The sequence below is a fragment of the Aedes aegypti genome, chromosome 1 (genome assembly GCF_002204515.2).
Source record: "Aedes aegypti strain LVP_AGWG chromosome 1, AaegL5.0 Primary Assembly, whole genome shotgun sequence".
NCBI lineage: Eukaryota > Metazoa > Arthropoda > Insecta > Diptera > Culicidae > Aedes > Aedes aegypti.
This window is the reverse complement of record NC_035107.1, coordinates 3,781,543-3,806,665: the sequence shown is the minus strand read 5'-3', so window position 1 is coordinate 3,806,665 and position 25,123 is coordinate 3,781,543. Positions and strand designations below refer to the sequence as shown.

At 36.5% G+C, this 25,123-nt stretch overlaps 1 protein-coding gene across 1 annotated transcript in view; it reads left to right on the top strand.

The window, feature by feature from the left end:
* The window catches only part of LOC5574521 (xenotropic and polytropic retrovirus receptor 1), a 104,954-nt gene that overhangs the window by 55,907 nt on the left and 23,924 nt on the right, over positions 1-25,123 (top strand). The window contains exon 2 of the mRNA XM_001655122.2: positions 7,816-8,147. Within this exon, the coding sequence (XP_001655172.1) occupies positions 8,079-8,147 (69 nt within the window). The 5' untranslated portion in view covers positions 7,816-8,078. The remainder of the gene's footprint in view (positions 1-7,815; positions 8,148-25,123) is intronic.

Sequence of the window (25,123 nt, the reverse complement as noted above, 5' to 3'; positions counted from 1 at the left end):
GCTGCAGTATTTTTTTCGTCAGATACGTATTACGATTGTTCCATTCGGCGTTGCATGCTAGTCGTGTGATGGGAGCATCACAAAGGCCATAATCGTACATAATGCTTTCCAGGAAACTTTCCACGGTAGGATTGACAGCTAAAAATGTACATGCAACCGAAACGAAAGGGAAAACAAAACTTACGAGTATGGTCGAGCTTTACATTTTCCTTAGTAATCTAACGGTCACACCGATTGCTACAGGGGGCAATGACAATCCTCCTTCCCTCCGTACAAAAGAACAATTTTACTATGAGAATTCATCTTGTGTTTGAATTCTTCAAAGATTGTCTCCAGCACTCGTATTTATACAGTAGTTACGTCATGGTAGATTATAAAACTTAAAAAGTCTTCCAAACTTCAGAATTTTTGAAAACATCTTCGAAGGTTTTATCAACAGTCCGCAATGGAGATATGCACAGCTGAGTAGTCGACAAACGAATTACATACATTCTCGTGTATTAGTAAATCGTGATTCGTTACTTGGCAACCTGGAAATTATTTGTTAAAAATGAAAAGCCGAAAACACAGCCGAGTTCACGAAAAAGAAATTTGGTATGTAGGTTCATTCATGAATTCCTCTAAGAATTTCTCAAAAGGTTAAGATGCATCGAAGCCAAACCTCGAATTTTCAAATCTAGAGAACCAGGCAACCGATTGTACTGGAAATTTAACTCATTGGTCACATTTTGTTACATTCTTTCAGGGTTTTTTCAAAGTAATATCTCGAAGATTTCCTTTAAAATTTGCTCCTAATGTTTTATTGGTTTTCCGCCTTGAATAACTCTATAAGCTATTGAAAGTATCCCTTCAAAACTACATTGATGAAATTTGCTCACAGTATTCTTAATGTAGTTTGGCCTAGGACTCATCAATAGGTTCAAAAACTCCTCTTCAAACTGTCTTAGAGATTCCTTCAGAAATTCCTCTAATTTCACTTCTTTTTTTTTGCAAAATTGCTAAAATTATGAAGGATTCTTACTAGAATCATCTAACGAAATTTTTCAATAATAATTGACCAGGAATTTCACGAAGATCTTTTTCAAGCATTTAATCATCCCATAGATATATAAATAATTTCAGATATTTATTCACGACTATAAAAATCTTAAATACAGTTCTGGATGAATTAAAAAAATTTTAAAAATTTACATAGAAATCTCCAGTTGAAATATTCTATGAATTATACTTAAAGGAATTGCAAGAAGAGGTTCGAGGCAATTACTGATGCCATTTTAAAAGAAATTCTAGAAAAAAAAAAACCATAGAAATTTTCGTTTGATTTTTCTTAGGAATTCCGGTGTCCTAAGAAAAATTCTTAGATAATTCAACGGTTAGGTAGAACTTAGATTCAGGGGTCAATTTTATAAGTCAAATCGATCAAAATGACTCGACTGGTGTCACTGTCGACTGAAAAATTCGCTCGACTCAGCTCTGTCACTCGAGTTTTTCGACAGTTGTCACTCTATGTGACTGGATTACTATGGGAGTCGACTGGTGACATCTGAAATATTCATGCTTGCTTTGATCGACAATGAATACAGACGAAGCACATAAATCTGCTCGATTTACAAAATAGGCCCCTCAGATTGATGCCGGTTGTGTTACAGGCCAGAGCAAAATTGCCGATCAAAAGGATCCTTTGGCGCGAAATTTAAGAATGAAATTGTGAGGGCCGCTTTTCTCCCCATGATAAACAAAAAAAAACCTGACTACGCCCCCTTTACAGGCTATGTAGGTCGTAAACGCAGTTCATATGCAAATATTAACACGTTAAAATTTGAAAAACAGAAACAAAAAATATGTCCCGATTTTGTCAGGTTCCCCATTTTGTCAGCCTAAAATTCATCGGGGGGCTGACAAAATCGGGTCTCTACTGTATTACAATGACTTAAATTCCATTTTAAGCAAATGGACTCGATTTAAAAAATAAAATAAAGTAAATTTGATATTGGGAGCCAGATTGCCATAACAGTAAAAGCGCAGATACTAAGCAAGATCATGCTGAGGTTCGTAGGTTAGAGTCCAGCCGGTCGAGCATCTTTTCGTAAAGGGATTTTTCTCGACTTCGCTGAGCGTAGAGTATAATCGTACCTGTCACATGATATACACATGCAACATTGGTCGATTGACAAAAAGACACTACACGTTAAGGCGAAGTAGGCCGTCATTGAAATTTGTACGCGTCGTTGATGATTGTTGCTTATTCATCTCACAATTTCGAATCAAAGAAAATCAGTTGGTTTTGCACTGACACAGCTGAAAAAGTATCAGCATATTTCATGCATGCTAGCGCGTACAGTGATACTTTTTCAAGCCAATATAAACTATCAAGACTGAGTTTTATCACTTTGAAATGCAAGCTGAAAAGTCATCATTGATACCAAAACGAATGACGGGCTACTTAGCCTTAAATGCTCCCAGTGGGCTATTTGCCCTTTGAAGAAAGCACCACACTAGACAACGGACTAGCACAAAGAGAGCTGTTAGTTAATATCTGTGGAAGTGCTCATGAGAAGTTGAGAAGCAGGCTTCTTTAGCGTCAAATGGTATGGTATGGTAATTATTAGCACTTAAAAATGCGCCATTCTTGTTAATTAACGTCCAAGCTGTCGGGCACATATGACGTAAATTTACATGCATTTTTAGGGAAGCTGCTTACGTAGACTGAATATTTTGACGTTTCCATTTTAGCTCTAGGAATAAAATGAATGATTCCAGTTATTTAAAATAAATTAGTTCCATGTTACCAACCTTAACAAAAACATCGTTCGTGTATATGTTAGGTAAAGTGAATGAAAGAGGTTGGATGGAGTCTAAAAAAAATTTAATTTTCGAGTCTAGTGCACGACTCTGACAACGGCCTTATAGTGGAGGTTGAATTATGCGTAACTGTCAAAGGATAGAAACTGTAGTGGAATAAAATGATATAGTTCCCAATTCGGTTTTCATTTATTAATAAGTATTCCATTAAACAATTCGAAGGTTTATTATTATATCAATTTTAATTTTTATTCCATAATTATTTTTGAAGAAAAATCCCACATAATTAAGGAGGATATGAACAAACATAGCAAAACCAAGGCGTTTTGATTGAGACAATTAGTTTTCAAGTTATTCACACATGTATGTTTACCCATTTTTATATGACGTAGACTAGTTCTTGAATAATCTCGATAAACGTCATCGTCACGTGATGCTTTGAATCTTAGAGAGAATCTGAAGTATTTTTATCTCTCGTACATTGTTTCGTCCCATTTATAAAAAAATCATATAAATTAAAATATATTATTTTTTTAAATTTCAATGTACATTAAAAAAAATAATTATTTCTGAATTTTTGAGTCACCCTATCTCACGAAAGTGCACCCTAATGACGAATTAAAAAAATACGGGTCCAAATTTTTTTTTAAAAAGACATGACTTGAACAATTTTCTAAAAAAATAAAAAAAAAAATTTTTTCGAACATCGACCGCCTTGGGGACGGACCAGCACAATGGATCGATGCACGAGTTCACTATTTGACTTTTGAGCGGTGCCGTGTTATTTACGTGACCATGGCAACGAATGAACTCGGCACCTCTCAAACGTCAAATTAGTGAACTCGTGCATTGGTCTATTGTGCTGGTCTGAATTTGACCCTAAAAAGTTCATGGAGTGATAGAATAGCCAAAATAAAGAATGTTTTGTTCTACGAGATGATGAGTTTATAAGGTAAATTTTGAAATAATCACTCAAATATGGTCCGTCCCGAAAGGGATAACGAAAGCATACATATACAGTAATACCTCGATATAACGTAACTCGATTTATATTTTCATTACGTTATATCGAAGCAAAATATATTGTTATCTAAATTTCGTTCAACATGTATTGTTTGATGAGAAAATGGGTTTTTAATTTATATTATTGACCTAGTAGTTATTTTCAGTCTTTCTTACACATTTTTTGCGATATTTTTCCATGTTTATGTTTTTATATATTTCTCATTATTTTCATTTTTTTTATTTCTACGTCTCTATTGCAGTAATCCTTAAAGAAATGTATTCAGAAAAAATCTTTGGAGGAATATTTGGAGAAATTCTAAAGAAATTGATTTTCTTTATTATAGAAGCTTTCAGCCTAAGGCGGGTTCACCACTGCAATTCTAAAAGAATTAAATAAATGAGATCTTTCAAAAATCTTTAAAAAAAATTAATGTTGAACAGTCTATGAACAATTCTAGCAGGCAGCTATGGAACTTCAATATTTTTTTTTCCATTTTGTTTGTTTAGGCTCATGGCAAAACTATTAAAACAAATCCTTTTGTAATTTCTTGACAGAATTAAAGAAAGAATGTCTCAAGAATTCTTGGAAATTTTTTATTTAGAATTCATGAAGAAATCACAAGAAAACTCCTTTAAATTCTAAAACTATTCTTGAGGCATTTTCTATGGAAAAGTTTTTGAACGAATACGTGGTGGGATTATCGTCAGTATTCTAGGAGAGTTCTAAGTATGGAACTTGCTCAGTTTTTGAACGAATTCCAAAATATATTTTTGTAATAAAAAATAAAAAAGGCAAATTTATAGACAATAACATCAAGATTAATTCTAGAATCTGGAATTCTTTGGAAACAGTTCTCGGACATATTCTGTAGAAATTCATGAAGAAATATATGAACCGTTTCTTGATGAAATCCAACGAAAACTTTTTGATGAAATTTCTCAAGGAATAATTGAGACAGGTTCGTTAAAACAATACTGATCAAATGTTTCTAAAATCTCTTTGACGAATCTCTGAAATCGATTTGAAAAAAAATCCGGTATCATTTTGGAAGAAAATCTCAAAGGTTTTTAATTGTGAATACCTTCCTGATATTTACTAGTGGAATTCCTGAGAGACGCCTGTTGGAATTATTTTAAGGATATGTCTTAAGTTTTACACATGAATATTAGAAGAGTTTAAGGTGAGTCCGCGAAGAAATTATTAGAGGAGTCTCTGGAGGCATCCTCCGAATGATTCTTCAACTAAAATCCATGGAAAAATTCCAGGAGAAATAACGAATTCTTGAAGAAATCAGTTGAAGAACATCTGTGAGAATTCCTAAAGCAATAACTAAATTTACAAATTTGAGTTTGATCTTGTCTTTTGAACGCTTAGTCTAAATCAATAATAATAAAAGTTTTCATAAAAAATGAAGTGATTATCAGGCTTGGTTCCAGTGGCAGCGTAAATGCAACAAAAATAAAGAAGAATGATGTATACAAATGTACAGCAATGACAAAATGTTGGTTTTAACATTGAGCCTCTAGCACACTTGATATCCATTTATGACTGTATTCAGTTATAGTAAACCCTTGTATTGCTTTGATTTAGTATTTGTTGTAGTTTGAAGTTTGTAGTTCATAAACCATGATTTAATTCAAATTGGAAAAATAAATGGGAGCCAAAAAAAAGTTACGTTATATCGAGGTAAAAATTACGTTATATCGAGTTACGTTATAAAGAGGTTACGTTATAACGAGGTTACGTTATATCGAGGTATTACTGTACAACTCGATTTGCTAGCTTGCTTGATATTTCTCTGATACCGTAATTTCGGGTGAAATTGATCACTTTTCACGGTTTTTCTTGTCTGATTTCTATAATGTTGACAATGCCAAATAACTGAATGCAGGAAAACAAGTATGAAGGTGAGCCTCATTGACTAAAGTATCGAAATTTTCTAACAAATGTAATATTAGTGCTAAAAAATATGTCTAAAATAAAAAATCGGGAGATCTCATTTCGGGGTGAAAATGATCACTTATCAATGCGATTATTGTTAGTTTTCAAAACAACTCTACATAATGAATTTGAGCTCCCTGAATCCGAATATGCTTGCCAAATTCTTAACAATACAATATTTATAGAAATAATGAATGTTTAAATTTCAAGAATAACGCAGAAAACGCCTAAATGTATGCAATTTCCTAAGGAATTTCCTGATATCTAACATAAATTCAATTATTTCAACCAAATCAACGAATTGGTACGAGTTTTGGTTAAGAAATCTTGTTTAGGGATATATCTTAAGTATCCTAACTAACTTTCAGGATTATACCATGTCCAAATCCTTGTCTAGAACTAGAAGTTTATTGATGTTTGTCAATACTGCACCATACAAGATTTTGAAATTTTATATTATTTTCATTGAAATGAACATTTTTGAAGTTTAGAAGATGTTTTGACCAGGAATCTTGTAGGATGTCCCACAGAAATCTATGGATGAATCACTAGCTAAAATATTGGAGAAGTTGGGACATCCTTGAAAAATTTATCAAATAATTTTTGGAGGAATGATTTCTGAAGCCTTTCAACAACACTCTTCAGATGAGATCTGAAATAATCGTTGGAAAAATTCCATTTCTGTGGTTCTCATTGGGAAAATCAGGAATGAATTCTTGTGGGATCTTGAACAAATTGTTTGTACAGTAACAGTAGAATTTCATCAACTCAACTCAAAATCGACCAAAATGTCACATACACCCTTTTGCGTTTGAGCTCCTCAAACATAAAAACTCTGAATTTACAGTCCAGAGTTGAAATTATTCTTAGCTTCATTGTGCATAAAATATTTGCTAACGTTTGTCCTACCCATGGATGCGAACGTGGACGCGCCTCTGAATGAGTGTAATAAGTAAACTAACGTGCTATTTGGGTTTATGAAAAAAAAGGGTTACCACTTGTTGTGTCGTCGGTTTGGGTGATAAATCAGCAGTCAATGAAACGAGTGGCGCCAGCTTCGCTATAATAAAAAAAAATGACCGCAAGTATTAAGTTGAAACAATTTATGATCTAGAAATTAAAATATGTAACTCAAGTTACAATTATCAACACTCAACATAAATCCAAGCATTTTTTTTAAATACTAAGGCTGGTTTGCTGTTGAGAAGAAAAGTAATCGCTTATCTCGATGCGTGGGAAATCTCTTTCCAGAAATGACCAAAAAAAATCAAGGTTTCCTTCCAAATCGCAAAAAAAAGAGACTGTCGCGTATTGCTGGAAACTCTTTAAAGATTGCGAACTTCTTCTCAAAATTCTTAAAGAGAAGAAGCCCATTTTTTTACTTATGACGAAAAAACTGAATAAAAAAAATATTATTCAATCCTGGCTCCTTAGATTGATTTTTCTGTACCTCTCTTAACATTCATATGTATATATGTATATCTTTCTACGCCTACTCATCTTATATTTCGTGTAGACTTTATGTATAATGAAAACTTACATATACAACTCGATTTGCTTGATATTTCTCTGATACTTAGCTTTCTAAGGAGATATTTTTGTGCGCAAAGTTTTTCATAATTAACCTTCTCGAAGGCATTCACCCCAAAATTCGTCAACCAAGCATGATCGGATTCTTTCAACAGCCAGTCAAAGCACTGCTTCTGGTCTGATCACATTACCGACCAGAACCGTTGCGTCGTTGGCTCCGTTCCTGACTGCCCACCAGCCAGCCTTCTTAGCGTTTATGTCTCACTCAATTAGAAATCGAAATGCTACGCGCCTGTAGGGGCATGAAATGAACGCGATTTTACATCCCCATCAATTAGCAACTAGATTAGTAATATGCGCTGCCTAACTGCCATACGACGGCAACGAGTGCGTGTAATTGCTCCACTTGATCCGGTCTTTGCAGTTTCGGATTTGGCACATGGCACCGGCCAAAAACATCACCTCGCTTATTTTCCACACACGTCAAGATGTTAGACTAATTCAAGAATTCTATTTTTTTGTTTCTTTTTCCACAGATCACAAACCAGGCGGCAGACTGATATTCTTTATACATAACTAACAAGCGGCGGAATTTTAAATAGTAACACGTGTCTTATTTTAAGCTGTGATAAATTCGTCATTCGTAGAGTGACAACTGCGAAGCGTATGAATTGATTTGTCATTGTTCTTGACGTATAAAGATAGAAAACCAAGCAGGCCTGTGGTTTCAATGTGGTGAAGCGAAGAAGAGCAATCAAACGGACTGACGGAACAAGCTTCTGAGGTTTGAACCGGCAGGATGAAATTCGCAGAACATCTTTCCGCGCACATTACTCCAGAATGGCGGAAGCAGTACATCAATTACGAGGTAAGTCCCGCTCAAACCGAACTTCTCCAGATATCACTCTTGAAACACGACGAACACGTGCTTGGAGCGCGGTTATTACCATTATTCCAAGTAAATTCATAGCCCACTTCGATAGTCCTTATCAGCATTTGCAAGTTTATGTCCCTTTGAATAGATAGCATTTCAAAGAGACGGCGATGATTCGCCGGAACTTGACGACGACGACCACTCGGCAGCAGCAAAGTAGGCGCCGCCGTCCGAGAGGTCGCTTCGTGATTTGTATTCAAGGTTTATATCTGCTGCGTGACGCGCGGGGACGCGACGCTTCGAAGGAGAAGGAGTACACGTGACGCAATGGGAGGGGAAGCGCGATGTATGGGTGGCTTCACCCGTCGGCCGCCGGTCTACTATTCAAGCAGGGCTGGTAGCCAATCTCTTTTAAGAGACTAGATCACTATTTTAGTGCAAGTCTCTAGAAAGTCTTCTACTGTACTTGTTAACTAAAACTGTGTCTGCAGCCACTCATAGAGACATAAATTATGGAACAGAATTCCTTTGGAAAACTGTTTCGAGGGACCGTCAAATTCTTAATGTAGTCCACGGTACCTATACAAAATTAACAAGGTCGGCAATTTACCTACTAGTGTAAACATCAAATTGATCGTGATATGTCACGTTGTTCCTGTCGTAGCATATACCATCCGGACCACTATATCATTCGTTTCACAAATTTGTTGTAGGTGAATAGGAATGAAAGCTGTCAGTTTTTCACCTTTGCTGTTTTTGAATAGTTTGAAACCAAATTTTGACAAAAGGAACGCGTATCCTTTTAGTTTGAGGGCTTGACCACCTGGTTCCGGAGTTATTCCAGATGATTGTTTCAAAATGGCCTATTTCAAAAAAGGGATTTGCAATGCTTGGGATCATCTGAGTTTTTACAATTATCAGCTCTATAACGATGGGACAGATGTCTAGGAGACCATCATGGCGACCATCATTGGCGCGGATCTCAGTTTCCGGATGTACCGGGGAACCGGTTCCAAGGCCATTTTGGATGTGAGTGAATCATGCGACACATCAAACTTCATGATTCTCCATATGAATGCATTCTATGACTGAGTTGCACAGGACAGAACCTATTTGGCCACTTTGGAACCGGTATTCGGGTTTTCGAGGAACCGGTTCCGATGTCAATTGTTGAAGATCAGTAAACATTGTCATGTGACACATAAAACTACGTGGTTTTGAAAGATATTACATTCTATGGGTGGGCTACAACGCCTGGGACTTATTTAGCCTAATGCGGCCAAAACCGATATCCGGGTTTTCAAGGAGGAAACGGTTCCGGAGTAAATCTTCGAAGGTGATTAAATACTATCATGCGAAACATCAAACTTCATGATTTTGCAAATGTTTGCAAGCTATTGCTAAGCTGCACAGTACACAAAATTTGGGTACTTTGGAATCGGTATCTGGGGTCAATCATTGAAAATCAGTCAACATTGCCACGTGGCATTTTTTTTCATGATTTTGAAAGCTTGTGTAACGTCTGGGACTTATTTGGCCGGTACCCGGGTTTCCGACCAACTAGCTCCGAGGTCTATTATTGAAAATCAGTAAACGTTGTCATGCGACATATCAAACATCGTAATTTTTAAAGATCTTACATTCTATGGGTAAGCTTCAATGCCCGGGACCTATTTGGCCACTTTGGAACCTATATCCTGGTTTCCGTGCAACCGTTCCCGGGATCAGTTTGAGTAAATACTGTTATGTGTCACTTCGAACTTCATGGAGTAGTGTTTGACCCGTTGAATCTGTTGTATGCTCATTTCGCTGGCGAGCGACGAAATCTGGATCGTGCCTTGATAGTTTTACAACCGCATTATCGATGTTGCTCTTCTGTGTGTATGCTCACGTATTCATTTCAAATAAAATATGTACCGTTTACCACAAACCGTTTATCCTTTCCCGAGGAGTAAAAAATATCTCGCAATAACTTATGCATACCATATTTTGGTATCATATCATAATTAGGTATTGTTCAGTTGTCAATGCTTCATTTTGGTATTATAATGATATTGGAAAAAAACTATAAGGGTACATCCCTAAGAGGTTGTACGAACTGGTGACGTAGGACCACGATGGTTAATTTAACTGAATTTGATGTCGTTCTTGTTGCTCGTTTTGACTTCATACTGTTTTCAGTGCTCGAAACTTTCGTAAATATTTATGCATATAACGATTTGCAGCCAAGTGCACGTTTAATCATGTCCCAAATATACATTATCTTTATCCGATGAATTCGTCATATTTATCTATGAAAATGTGAAATTTCACTTCAGGTTGTATGATCATTTTGAAATTATATTAGTAACCTCCTATGAAATATATGGTAGCATTGGAAAGAACAGTAGTGATTGAGGCTTGTTCAGCATGCTGAAGCAAAATCTAAGTAATTCTAATTAAAGAAAATTTATCAGCAATGTGTCTATAGGAAGTTATTCGAGGATTATAATGAAAGTTTCAGTCATCGCTTTGTTGATCTTATGGTTTGAGAGAAATATTATTCATTGCTTGGCAATGTAATAAATAAAGTCGAAAATATTACTCTGTTACTCTCTTACACCCATTTGGTGGCCCTGAAAAGAGCCAAAGGCTTTGTTAGCTCGGATGCTGTCATAGATGAATTGCACTACAGGATGTTACCAGTTGATTGCCATGGCTAAACGAAGAATCCCCAACGCAAGTGTAGAAATTTGTATAAGTTCTCTGCTTATAAGACGAACCAGTTGAATGTTTCGTGGTGTGGATGGCACACATCAGCAACAGGTATTAGATCACACGGCTGAAGTCGAAATCTGAAAACGTAGCTTAAGTTTGAAATCTTGAGCGATACCACAAGCCGGACGCTCGATTTGTCTAATAATAGTACCATCAGTGCACCAGTATCCGCTCATGTACCAGTAGCCCGCTCACACCGAAAAAAGATAAGTTCAAACAAAATAAATATGAAAACTATAGCCACTAGACGATTCAAATCGATAAATTGAATTATACTGTGGACAATCTTTTGCGTATTTACTCAAATTACCTTACTTTTAAAACTCGTGAGCGGGCTACTAGAACATGAGCGGATACTGGTGCAGTGATGGTAGTAGTAATGATGCCAATCGGGCTTGATTCTTGACTGCACCACAGATGAGTTTATCACAAGCCGAAATCTCATAAATCAGATGCTGATCAACAGCTCAGCATGCTTCTGGCTACGAGGTGCTCCTCGCTAAGCAGGTTCGGAGGAGCTCTTACCAGCTCGAAAGCGAAAATGGAATGAAACCGAATCCGGCGAAGGAAGCATGCTTTAAACCCTTAGATTAGCAGATGATGCTCCTCCCATTCGTGCTCTTCTCTTCTAGTCGACCAATCTGGAAAATGGGTATGTGCCAATATTGTGTTGGACTTAGAATTACTTTAAAATTGCGAAAAATGATAATGCGTGAGAAATTGATCAAACATGAATAGTTGGAATGCTTGACATTTACTAAATATTTTCTAGTTAGCTATTGATAATCAATAGTTTTCTTTAGTATGAAGGTGAATTTCTGATTATTGGGTGCCAAAATGATGAAAATTGTTCAATCAGAATTTCTCTTGAAAACCATTCTAAATATGTCGCAATTTTGTTACATGTGATAATTTTCATAATCGAAATGCTCCCACTAAATATGGCAAATCAAAGACACTGTTGGAAATGCCACTCTAGTTTACAATCGTTGTGAAATGTTGAGCACTCACCCCGACGGCACAGCAGCAGCGTCCAAGAATAGTCTCAAATTGTCGTGCCATCAATTATTCATGACAAATTAAATTTTGTACGAAGCTGCGAGATTAATTGAGGAATATAAGATGTAATAAGGTCGGAAATATTATTCCTTCAACTCTTTTCCACAAATTTGATGGCCCTGACAAGGGCCGAAGGCTTTCTTAGCCTCGATACGGACACAGATAAATAGCACTACGGGATGTTATCAGTTGATTGCCATGGTCAAACGGGGAATTTGCTTATACGACGAACCAGCTGAATGGTTCGTGACGTGGATGGCGCACAATAGCAACGGGTATTGGATCCCCGGGCACAAGTCGAAATCTGGAAACGATGCTCACTCTTGAAATCTTGAGCGATTTCATTAGTCCGACGCTCGATTAGCAGCAGCTCCTCGGATCAGCAACTCTGGGGGCTTCTGGTATTTGGCTCCTAAAGGGCTTGCTTCTTAACCACCGATGCTGAATTTATCACGAGTCGAAATCTGGGAGCGCGGATAAATTTGCGGCGGCGATGACGATGGCTTGGACGCTTCTCCGACCGGCAGTAGTCCGCCGCTCGGAGAAGCGCCCAAGCCATCGTCATCGCCGCCGCAAATCAATCTTGCGTCTTCCTCTTCCGACGACACAAATTGGACTGTGACGCGGGTGCAAAAGCAAAGCGAGAATGACTCGCCAGACCGTGTTCAACGTCCGACCGCAAAAACAAGACTGAGGGAAGAAGCAGGAACCCGTTTGCTTTTATAGTGGGAAGCGATACCGTCGAAAAATGCTCAAACGTGATTGGTTGGATAAGAAAGGGGTCAACATTTATCAAATTTTCAATAGTTAAACAACATAATTCACTTATCGGATATATTACTAAAGATGCGTAGATACATTTCTGATCGAATGATACTAAAATCGTAATAATTGGTTCATAAACAACTGAGTTATTAACGTTCAAAATCTCCCCTAATTTCGTTACATGTCTCATTTTCCGTACTTTTAAAGTGCACCCCAATATAGAAAACAAAGACGTAGTCCTATGTCAAAATGTTTAAAACAATTAAAAATGCTACATTTTGGTATTCGATAGCTATTAAGGACTTCTAGAGGTATTGAGCTACTATTAGAAAATACACTTTTATATGAAAATTCATCATGTATAATTTAGGTATTACAATACCTGATCTAATTATCAGCTTGGTGTTTGTAGAATATGCAGAAGGTATTATTTGAAGTATTTTACCTCTTATGCAGAGCTTAGTCATACCTCATTCGGGTTGTAAGTATTGGAAATTATCTGGTATGGAATACCTCAAGGACTGTTTATTTTATAAAGTTCACACTTTGTGCATACTGTATCTTTTCAATTTGTCAATGAAATTGCAGTTGGTTTTCTGGACATCGTTCGACTAATTTAGTACAATGTTGTGATAATTAAAAATATCCAAAATAATTAAATTTCACACGAATATGGAACAACGTTTAGAAAGATTGATTTTTAGAGGTTATCGAAATCAATAATTGTTGAAATTGGCTGAAATATTCGACAATCTTTATTTTTAGTTTCCAATTAAGGCTTGTTCTCTGAAAGCACCATCATCCAGAAGCCTGCTGGATATTATTTAGTTATTTTAGGAGCAACAGTTTTACTGATATAATAAAATCATTCTTCGCCGATTTTTTTAAAGGAAAATACTTTAAATTTAAAAAGAACTAATATGAGAAGATTTTTTTAATTTAAAGTACGTCCTGACGGAAGTGCTAATATAGAATTAACATGAGAAACAACTTACGCTTTCACAAAGTTCGTTATATAGGCCCCACGTCACATTTAAAGCACAATAAAAAACAAATTATTTATTTTTAGATGACATCTCAAAGCACAATTATAATCATCAAAACTGGGAACACTGCTGTAATAGAATCTATTTTATTTTTCACATATTATTTTCATAATATGTTATTCTTAGCTTACCGATTGAAATATATGGAGAAAAACGTTTACAATTTGCTGTAGATCGATAAATATGCGAGTATGAGACTTTCTAGTAAAACAACCCTAAATAGTAATATTTTTTACCTCAGACTGCGGTTATAACTCACGATTTAGCTCTCGTTTATACAAATCCATTTTGTTTAGTCATCTTAACTAGTTTTGAACGCGCTTTTTACTTTTCTTTTTTGCTGGGAGTGTAAGGATGGTGTATCAGCAAATATGGCCATAAATGTATGAATAATTCCACCATTGATTGATTTTTTTGAAGCTATACCTTATGTAGAATAGTAAAGGATACCAACATGCAGTTTGTTCATAAAAATAAGGTCTAGTACACGACACTGAAAACGGCCTTACAGTTAAGGTCGAAATACGCGTATCTGTCAAAGGATACAAACTCTAGTGGAATTAAATGGTATAGTACTAAATTCGGTTTTTTCATCTACTTATAGGTATTCTACTAAACAGCTCGAAGATTTATCATAAGGATTTTTTTTGCGAAAATTAATGTTTAACTTTGACGAATAGCTTTTCTAAGGAGATTTTGGAAAACACTATTTAGTTCTTCAACCAAAAGCATTTTGTAAGATCGCATACTTTCATAACATTAGTTAAACGATATACAGAAAACCGTTTAAGATTTTATCAATAAATAAAAAAGATATAGCATAAACAAAGTGTCCACTTTATCCCATATCCAAACTCCCAGTGTTTTCTTGTGGCAGTGCAAAGGACTCCTCGGCTTCTATAAAGCAAGTAACACATTAACATTTTCCTCCAATCCCCAAATTGACCTGCATTCGGAAGCAGCAACAGAAGTAGCAACTACGGATGGTCAATCATGCTCATGCTCATGTGCCACATCAAACTTCATGATTTTGGAAATTATTGCATTCCTCGGCTGAACTGCAGAGTCCCATTTGGTCATTTTGGAATCGGTATCCGTGGTTACGTGGTCAATTCTACACTGTTACTTCGATAGGAGTTAACTGACATGAGCGATTTCTCCTCATCAATCCTCTTTTTCGCTAATAACATCGCTAAAATAGATAAATCTATATAAATATAAATAGAGTGGTATATGTATGTCACGAAATGGTGTGAGAACGAGTCAACGGATTGACGCAAGTTTTTCAACTGTTATCCTCCACAAAGAATGCGACGATGCGAGAGCAACGATGAAGAGAAATCGATGAATACAGAAAAGCCCTTATGAAAAAACAATGCTGAATTTTTGAAGATGAGTAAATATTGTCATGCGATACATCAAACAAAAATGTTTATGGTGCAATTCTTGAAAGACTCCTTTGAAAATTTTCGATATTTATTGTAAACAGTGTTATAATGAGATAGATCAACACAACTCTCTTTTTTAAATTCTCGGAAAAATCTCAGGAGAAATTTTTGAAGGTAGTTTTTAACATACTCCCATTGGATTAATGAGTATTCGAATTAATTTCAGGAGTCTTCTCTACAAATATATGTATATTCTTCTATTAATTTTCTAAATAGATTCCTTTTGAAAACCTTGTAGGGACTCCTCGAAGCATCCTTCCAGAAATTCCCCTAGAGATTTCCAATGAATTCGTCCAGAAACTTGTACAGAGAATTACCATTGGGTATTTAGAGGAATTTCTTCATAATTTGTATCATCCACCCAACACAACTACGTTTAGTAATTTCTATCGAGATTACTCAAAAAAATTGAGCTGCTTTTCCAGGATTGCCTTCAGAGATTTTTCTACCAATTCTTCAATTTCTAAAACAGTTACTCTAGGAGATCTTCCAACGATTCCTACAGGATTTCTTCACAAAAATCCCCAAAAGTTTATTCCACACGCAACGAACTCGGCTATCGAAATCCATACATTTTGCCTTACAAAATATAGAACACTTATCGCCACATGAACGCTTTATAAATCGTTTTAGCCAGGCATTGCAGAATTCGTTCTCATTTGATTTCAAAGTAAGATTAAACGAGAAAAAACAGCGAACGAGAGCCCCAAAGAAAGAGAGCGATGACAAAACTCATTTCTCTCGCTTATTCACCATTGGGTTGGTGTTTAGTTTTACAGGCGTGATAATCTGATAATCTCGAAACATCCGATAGCAATACTATCCTGCAGGTTGGGAGCTTGTTCAGATGGGTTTTATCATGCACCTCCCGAACTAGCTGTAACTGAAGATAATAAACTGTCTCTCATGATGTTCTGCGGATCATGATTGTTTCAGAGAGCAATAAGTGAGAGATAGTCTTAATTTTCTCAAAATTCAATCCCTGGGCTTAAGGCCCAAGTAAAAATGATGCAAAAGTCAAAACTGAAAAAGCAGTTTTCTCTTTTTAAATAGACAAATCGAAGAAAATAAAAACACACAGCTCTTTTATTTGCCAAATAAAAAGGCTGTGTGTTCTTATTTTTATCAATTTATTGTTTTAAAAGGAGAAAACTGCTTTTTCAGTTCTGACTTTTGAGCCATTTTTTCTTGCACCTTAACATCATCCAGCATCAAGACCTCGATAGGCGCGCGGTGTGAGTCGTCCACAAATTACGTAACGGGAGGGGAGGGGGTCCAATTTTCAAATTTAGCGTTACGTATTGAATGGATGCTTTCTAAGGCAAATCTATGAAATTGAACCCGATTTCTTGTGGCGAATTTTGATAAGAGGTTTCGATACACTTCGATATGTATGTATGCAGTTTTTGAAAAAAAAAATGTTAAGGTGGTCTTCCAGGGAAACCTCAACCTCCTACAGGCATTCTTCCATAAATTTCCAACCAATTCTCGCAGGGATTCAACCAAAAGCTTCTCCACAGATTTTCCTTTTGATATGAAGAGAAGTTTCTTAAGGAAATACAACACAACTATTTCCAGTAATTTCCAAATGCTGTTTCAGAATTTCCTTCAGATTTTTCTACCAACTCTTCCATTAATTTCTAAAACAGTTACTCTTCCAATCTTCCAAAGATTCCTACAGAAGTTCTTCCAAAAACACCATCAAAAGTTTAAACCTAGAGTTTTAGAACAAATTCGTTAAGAGATTTATCCAGGAAAATCTCGAATTCTCCTCATACGCCGATTTCCCCGGTATACTTCCAGTCATTTTCATATAAACGGCATCATGAATTCATCCATAGGTTTTCTAAGGAATTGCTCTAAAATTCTCTCAGGGATTGATCCTAGAAATCTATTAGGAACTATTTTTGGAATTCCTCATCATCCTGAATTTCCTCATAAGGTATCTTGAACTAAATTCGTGGAGGAATTCCTTTCAGATTCTGATTCAGGATTTTCGGAACGAGCTCCGCAATTTTCCATAAAACTCCCTTGAAAAAAGACGTCAAACGGGAAAGGACCGGGTGTAGTGGTTAGAACACACGCCTCTTACGCCGAGGACCAGGGATCGACTCCCATCCCATAGATACACACTTAAATCAGGATGAAAATCTCGGTTAACACTTCAGTCGTCGCGCTGTTGTATTTTGTACAACACTGGTGAAAAAAGCTCGCTTTTCGCTTACAACAGCAGCGTGGTGGTTCTGACGGTGGCGAACCGCGCGACGACTGGAAGGTGACGACGATTGGTTTTAGCGGCACTCAAAGGTGCTGCTATATACAAACTTGGTTTTATGCTGACATATCAGTTGAAATTCAGTTTATGACCGCTTGGCTGTGCGAATCTCTGTCAAAGAAATAAAATTATCCGAGCTCAAAAAAAAAAATCAGTGACGACTTCCTTCGGACGGGAAGTAAAGCCGTTGGTCCCGAGAGGAACTAGCCCAGGATTAAAAATCTCGTTGATAAAGGTAGACAAAAAGCCTTGTTTTCAATGCCCATAATTATTGGTATGTAATTTTCTCTAGTTTTATACAAATATTGACGAATAAAGTTTTGAGGAATTTATAATTTGGAAATATTTCAAGGAACAATTTAACTCTAAAAAGTCCTGAAGGTCGTAGACACAAAAGAGCGGTTCGATTTGAATTCGAATGTCGGTTTACTTTTGTATTTTTTTATTTGGCTGAAATTTGGCATATGCTTTCTTTATACCCAAAAATGCCTATTTGCATCATCGGTACGCCATTTTTACCCTAGCGTTACTTTTGAGAAAAGCCTAAGAAAAAAAGCCTTAACAATTTTCAAAAAATTAAAACTCAGAAACTATTTGTCTGATCGGTTTGGTGTCTTCCGCAAAGTTTTAGGTTATTGTTGGAACTATCTGGGAAAAATATGCACTGTAAAAAACAATTGTATTTTTTTTATTTCGAAAATAAAGCTTAAAAATCCATTTTCTCAAAAATCGTTTTTTTTTTTCAATTTTTTGTATATTTTAAAGTAGACAAAAAATGGAGTCTTTTGCACAGTGGGTCAAGATGGAGAAATCATGGACAAAAAAGTTATGATTTTTTTAAAAAAGGTTGATTTTTCAATATGGTCTTTTTGAATGCTTTTCGACCCGATTTTATGAAAGTACACAAAATTTGCAACAAAAAAGGTATTTGCGAAAATTTTGCTAATTGCTACCGTTTCCGAGATACAGGGATTTTAAAATTAAATTTACTGAAAATTCACAACTGTTGGTTGTTTTCGGATGTTTTTCGAGTTGATAAAATAAAGAATATTTTTTTCTGAAAGCATTTTATTTCATGTTCTTATACAATGATGGAACGTCCTATTTTGATACAGATTTCCTACTTTTTCATAATGTTTACATATTTTTTACAATCATTACAGTTTGAAAATTGCCTAACTTCTATTTTATCTACGGAAACTGGAATAAATGAATGGTATTTTTGTGTTCCCTGAATAGTTATTGCTTTCGAATATTGTTCATTAAGCTGCTCCTTGATATGTTCATACTATGTTGTAGTTGCATAAGAAAAAAAAATGTTAGTTGCTCCTCCTTTCGCTTTTGAGCCCAATCAAATAATTCTTTGGCATTTTTGATGGGATGACTAGCCCTTGTAGCCATGCGTTTTATTGTTCCCCCTAATGCATCGCAGGGCCCTTTGCCATGCGATGTTGCGCCATTCAACATCTATATCATAGTTTTTCTTAAATTGGCAAAGACTAGAAAAGTTCTTTCTATTTTTATATTGTGATGCAGCTCCATCGGACATGAAATAAATTTTGTTCAAATTTTAGTGCTTTTCTTGGCGTATAAAATTAATCATTTTTTAGATAAGTAAGTTAACGGATATAGAATCATGCTGCAAATCTTCGGAAATTACTACGTTGCTTCTAATGTCTCCTTACTAGAAACATTCAAGTTGGAGTTCGTTGATTCTATTGAAGTTGCTGACGTTGCTTCCAATGACTCCTGACTAGGAATATTCATATTGGAATCCGTTGACTGTATTGAAGAAGCTGATGCTGATGCTTCTATTGTTTCCTCTTGCATGAAAACATCTTCCTCTTCACTACTTGATAAGTCATCACTGCTTGATAATGCTGTTCTTTTGGCCAATTGCAACGACACGAATCGCAAATTTTAAATTGTTTATTAAGCTGATTTTCATCTGCAAATCCTAGTTCAACTAATTTGGCAATATTACTTTCCGTGAGATTTCGGTAACTTTTTGAACACTTTTTTGAAAACACATTTACACAACCTTTGTTGATGGTGTTCATTTTATACTTCATTGTTCTAAGCTATCTTTTACTTTTTACTTGATTATCACCTGCTTGTTTATCACTTGCTTGTGCCCTTGCTGCATCAGCTCTTTTTTATACCAACATGGGTACTTGAAACAATTATTAGGCACGTTTCTGTCCGACCACAAAAATATACCAACTTGCTGTACTTTAAGAAAACATCAGGTATATTTGTGTGAGACAACTGGGCACGTTACTCCTCTACTCATAAAGCTTTTGTTTTCGAATGGAAATATTTCATTATCTTAAATCGATATAAATGCATTTCACGTATTGATTGCTCTATATTCGTTATTTTGTTATTTTTTAACTTTTAACATTTTGTTCCATATTTTCTTGATAATTACATATCAAAATATCACAATGTTGAAAGTTGAAATTGTGTTTCGTTAAAAAAATAAATAAATCATTTTTACAGGGCACATTTTTTATTTCGCCTCATACCATGAAAAATTACCAAATCAATATTTTTTCAAACATTTTAGTCAAGAATTATCTGCTTTTTCAGACAATGATCAAATTTCTAGGCTTATGAGCCACCGAAAATTGAAAATTATATCATAATTTTGTATTAAAATCGCGGTATCTTTAAAACGGTAAAAGTTAGCCTGATTTTCCCGTAAACCTTTTTTGTTGTAAATTTTGCGTACTTTCATAAAATCGAGTTGAAAGACATTTAAAAAGTTTTCAAAAATTCACCTTTTTTTAAAAAATCATAACTTTTTTGTCCATGATTTCTCCATCTTGACTCACTGTGCAAAATACTTCATTTTTTGTCTACTTTAACATATAAAAAAATAGAAAAAATCAAAAATACGATTTTTGAGAAAATTGATTTTAGCTTTATTTTCGAAATATAAAATAATACAACCTCTTTTTTACAGTGTATCATTGTTTTCCAGATAGTCCCAACAATAACCTAAAACTTTGCGGAAGACACCAAACTGATCGGACAAACCGTTTCTAAGTTATATTTTTTTGAAAATTATTAAGAATTTTTTTCTTAGGCCCTTCTCAAAAGTAAGGCTAGAGTCAAAATGGCGAAACGATGATGCAAAAAGCCATTTTTGGGCATAAAGAAAGCATGCGCAAAATTTCATCCAAATCAAAAAATATAAAAATGAAATTTGGGAAAAAGTCGTCATTTTCTGTGGAACCGCTCAAAAGTCAATTTGGACAAATTGAGTTGTAAGATTATGAAAAATAATAGAATCGTTCTAGTGGGCTTCGATCCCACGACTCCCAATACGCTAGACTGGGCGCGTTAACCAAGTCTAGCGTATTGGGAGTCGGGGGATCGAAGCCCACCAGAACGATTCTATTATTTTTCACAATCTTACATCTCAATTTGTCCAAATTGACTTTTGTGTCTACGACCTTCAGGTATTTTCAAAACACCGTCGGCTGGTTAAGCCGTAATAGACATGACAACCCTAGTTGCGTCTAAAAGTCCTTCGTCAGCCAAAAGCTCTGAAAACTGCTGAAATGAACAACAACAATGATTGCGGAACGACAACGGAAAGCGGAATCGACCCGCTAGCATGAGCCATAACATACTTGTCGACTCATCCGTTGTTTCATTTTCATTCGTTGACAGCTCAATCGAAATGGTGTGATTCATGCTGGCGAACCGGCGTTCCGCTTTTCGTTGCCGTTTCGCTATCACTGCGTTTGGGCCTTAAGGCCGTCTTCAGTGCCGTGTGCTTACTAGATTGCTAGTGCCTAAGCGTTAATAATGTGATTCTGAGCATTTCCAATGGAATCTTGAAAATCGTGGCAAAGATTTCCCATTAAAGTTTTGAGTGTTTGCAGAAATGTGGGAATTCCTAGCGGGATCTCGAGATCTTCGAGCGAATTCTTGAGAATTTGTAGTGGGATCCCTGCCGTATCTGCAGAAATTCTTTACGGGATCCTTGTGAATTTTTGTGAGATCATGGAAATTATTTTTAAAATAGACACGGACACCGTCTTCAGCCATTTAGCTGCACAGACTGTAACTTAACACTAGACAACGGACAAGCATGCTCCAGTGGCACAGCCGTGAAACATTTCTGACGAAAAGTTACGATGGCTGAAGTGGGAATCGAACCCACACCCCATGACACGATGCGCTCACTGCCAGACGACACTAACCGCTCGGCCACGAAGCCCACAATTTTATTATAGATCTTGGACATTTCTGGTGTGACTTAGAAGCATTTAAATGGAATCCTTGGGTCCCTAACTTAATCCTTATGATCACTAGCGTGATCCAAAGAAATTACAGTTAAATCTTAAGGTGATTATAAAACGAAGCCAAACTTAGAATTTTGAAGTGCACAAGTCTGAAGAGTGACAATCGTTCGCGTTGAAAATCGATCAAATTGTGGTGTTAACCCATCGGAAAAATGTTCAATGTGGAGCGCTCTTTGGTTCTCAAGACTTGTGCTCTTGAAAATTCGAGTTGTGGTTTCGTTCTATAATCATCTTAAGCATATGCAGTAGAACTCTTTGTAAAGTTTGGGATTTATATAGAGACCTAGATAGAGGCCCTGTTAAATCCCTGCGGCATCCTGTGATTTTGCAACAGAACTTTAAGCATTTTGAGTGAGATTTCGGATGGATCTGGAGATTTCCAGTGGTATCCGTAGAATTTCTAGCGGACTCTTGATACTTTCCTGCAAAATCTTAAACATTATAATGTCGGGATTTTCAGTTATTTTAAGAGGTTTCCTAGCAGGATGCTGTGATATCCAGCAGGATCTTAATCAATTCTTGCACGCCTGCTCAACCTACAGATTCCATTGATATTTCAACAACTGAATAGTTCAATAATAATTGGTAATAACATGAGTTTTTCTTCAATATTTCGATAAAATTTTCAGCGGAATTTGTTACAGAATTACGGTATTTTAGATAATAAGTCTGTTTAACTATTGAGATTTCTGTAAAATTAATCGCAAATCGTAAGATTACGGTGACAATTCTTAATGAAATCTCAGGAACTTCCATCGCAACTTCAAGCATTTCTGGGAATCTGAGGTTTTTAGCGGGATCCCGAAATTTTCTGTGAAATCTTGAGAAGCGGCATCCCAGCAACTGTATATAGGGGATCTTCCAGATTCCTTAAGGGATCTTAATGGTTCTCACCAGGATCCTAAGAGTTCTTAACGAAATTCTCAGCGAAATCTTGACGATTTTTTGAGGGATCCATTCTGAATTTAAATGTTTCCTAACTGCATCCTGAGGATTGATAATTGGAACCTGAGGAGCTCTGGCATGACCCTGAGAAATTCCAACCATTCTGAGCATTCTGAGTGAAATTCAATGCAAACTAGTATACGTTCCTAGCGATAATCTAAGTTTTTAGCGGAACCTTAAGAAGTCTGAGAACGTAATGCCAAGAAGAAGAAGATGGTGTCTTTTCGATTATGTTCGGTTGTCTTTCTCAAGAATGAGGTTTCCTATCGTTGACAACCAGTCGCTACCAGCCCTGTCTGTCATAAACAGTCAATCGGAATTAAAGTGTGCGACATGACGACCAATTAAAACCGATGCCGGACGGGGAATACTAATTTATTTTTATTGCAATGCAATCCCCCTTTGCGGCAAGCGCCTTTGGGGAGAGTTGTGGTCGATTGTGGATGACTTGAGTTCGTTCAGAAGTGATCAAATTGATGTAATTCGATATCGTTATTGTTGCTCAGTTTGTTAAACATGAAAAAATGGTGAGATCGTTCCATTTCATTATTTCAATTTTGGTTTCTTTATTGCAAAACCTCCATCTCCTCGTGAGATCCCAATCTTCCCTATTTCCGTTCCAAGTGCACCGTCATCGTCAACATGGATAAGCGAAATAATGACGATGGAGACTTTGTAAGCCTAGTTGAGATGAGAGGTGCGAACGAAAATGTAAATAAATAAATGATTTTATTAATCTGAGTGATCGCGGCGTGCAAACAAACGATGGAGGTAGACCGGTCATTCCATTTTGGCTGTTGTTTTTTTTCGGCTCAACTCGTGAGGTGCTAATCTCACGCGATTTTGTAGCACAAAGTTGCATCCAGATGTGTGTGAGTTACCGAATGATAGGCGGCTGTCCGATTTTTGAGTGGATTTCGAGTGGATCGGTGAGACCACCTGTTTTAGGCTTGTCAACATGGCAATACATGCTTTCAAAGATAATGATTTACGTTGTTTATCTACATCATCGGCTTGTCTGGTATCGTTTTGGGTAATAGGCTCGTAAATCATCGGAATGACTTCTGAAATAGAGACGGCAAAGAACCGGGTCTGCTCTAGTTGATGGGCAATCAAGTATCGTGACATGATGTTTAGTCGTTGATTGATTTATAGTTTGAAGACGATTTAGACGGGTTTGTTATGAATGGATTGCCTGCACGCTATGAGAGATCATGGCATTTTTGTAATAGACCAACAACAGAGCGATGTAAGAACCTAAACATTTGGCTCGAGCTCAAAAGCTTGAATTATTTTGTTCAAATACATCCATATTAATTCTTGCGGTACACGTTTCTTTGCAAACGTAATATATGACTCATTTGGATTAGAAGAATGAAACTAACTCACCAATCGATAATCCATCGAACTGGACACGATTGATTCTGATTCTGTCGCTCACCCTGCAGGAGCATTCAACAGAATCGAAAGACCAGGCACTAGTCCCGTTTTCAGTGTCCTGTGCCAGAGCTTGAGCTTGATTGGCTACCCGGGGTGCTACTCCAGTATTGCCAGATCAGCTGCACTTACACAAGGAACCAATCAGATGACTGCTTTGAAATAACAGACACCCTCAGTGTATAAGTGCAGGTGATCTTCTATTTTTAGGCGATAATGGTGCCTGCCACGTCAGAATGCTGACCAAAGAGAGGAAGGGGGAGGAATTGATGATGCATTAAACTGGCTCCCACGGTAGACCGTATATACCACTGCGTCTACGCCAGTTCATGCGAGAAGGGTGAGAGGGCGATAATTTTTATGGCAGAGAGGCTTGCTGTTTGGTTAGCAGACTGCCTATATATCAGACGTAATGAAAGGCGTGAATAATGGAAGCGTAGGGAAACGGTTTTTTTGTCCGTCTCAGGTTCTAGCAAATGATATGAACTATGATAGATCAACTGTGATATATTAAGAGTGGGAGATAGAAGCAAGTGAAAGATGCAACTACAAAGTACGAGGAAAGGGACGGGCCTGGGATTGAACCCATGACCTTCTGCTTATGAAGCAGAAGCGGTAGTCATTGGACCACCAACCCCGTCATTCACAAATATATGACTCATTTGGAACAGAAGGATAAAACGAGCTCACCAATTGATAACCCATCGAACCGGACACGATTGATTCCGTCGCTCACCCTACAGAAGCATTCAACAGAATCGAAAGACCACATACTTCTTCCCGTCTTCAGTGACCTGTATTAGACTAGACTGAGTCGAGTTTAGTACACGAAAATGAATACGGCCTTACAGTTGGAGTCGAAGTATCCGTATTTATCCTACGATACAAATATCAATTGGAATTAAATAGTATAGTACTA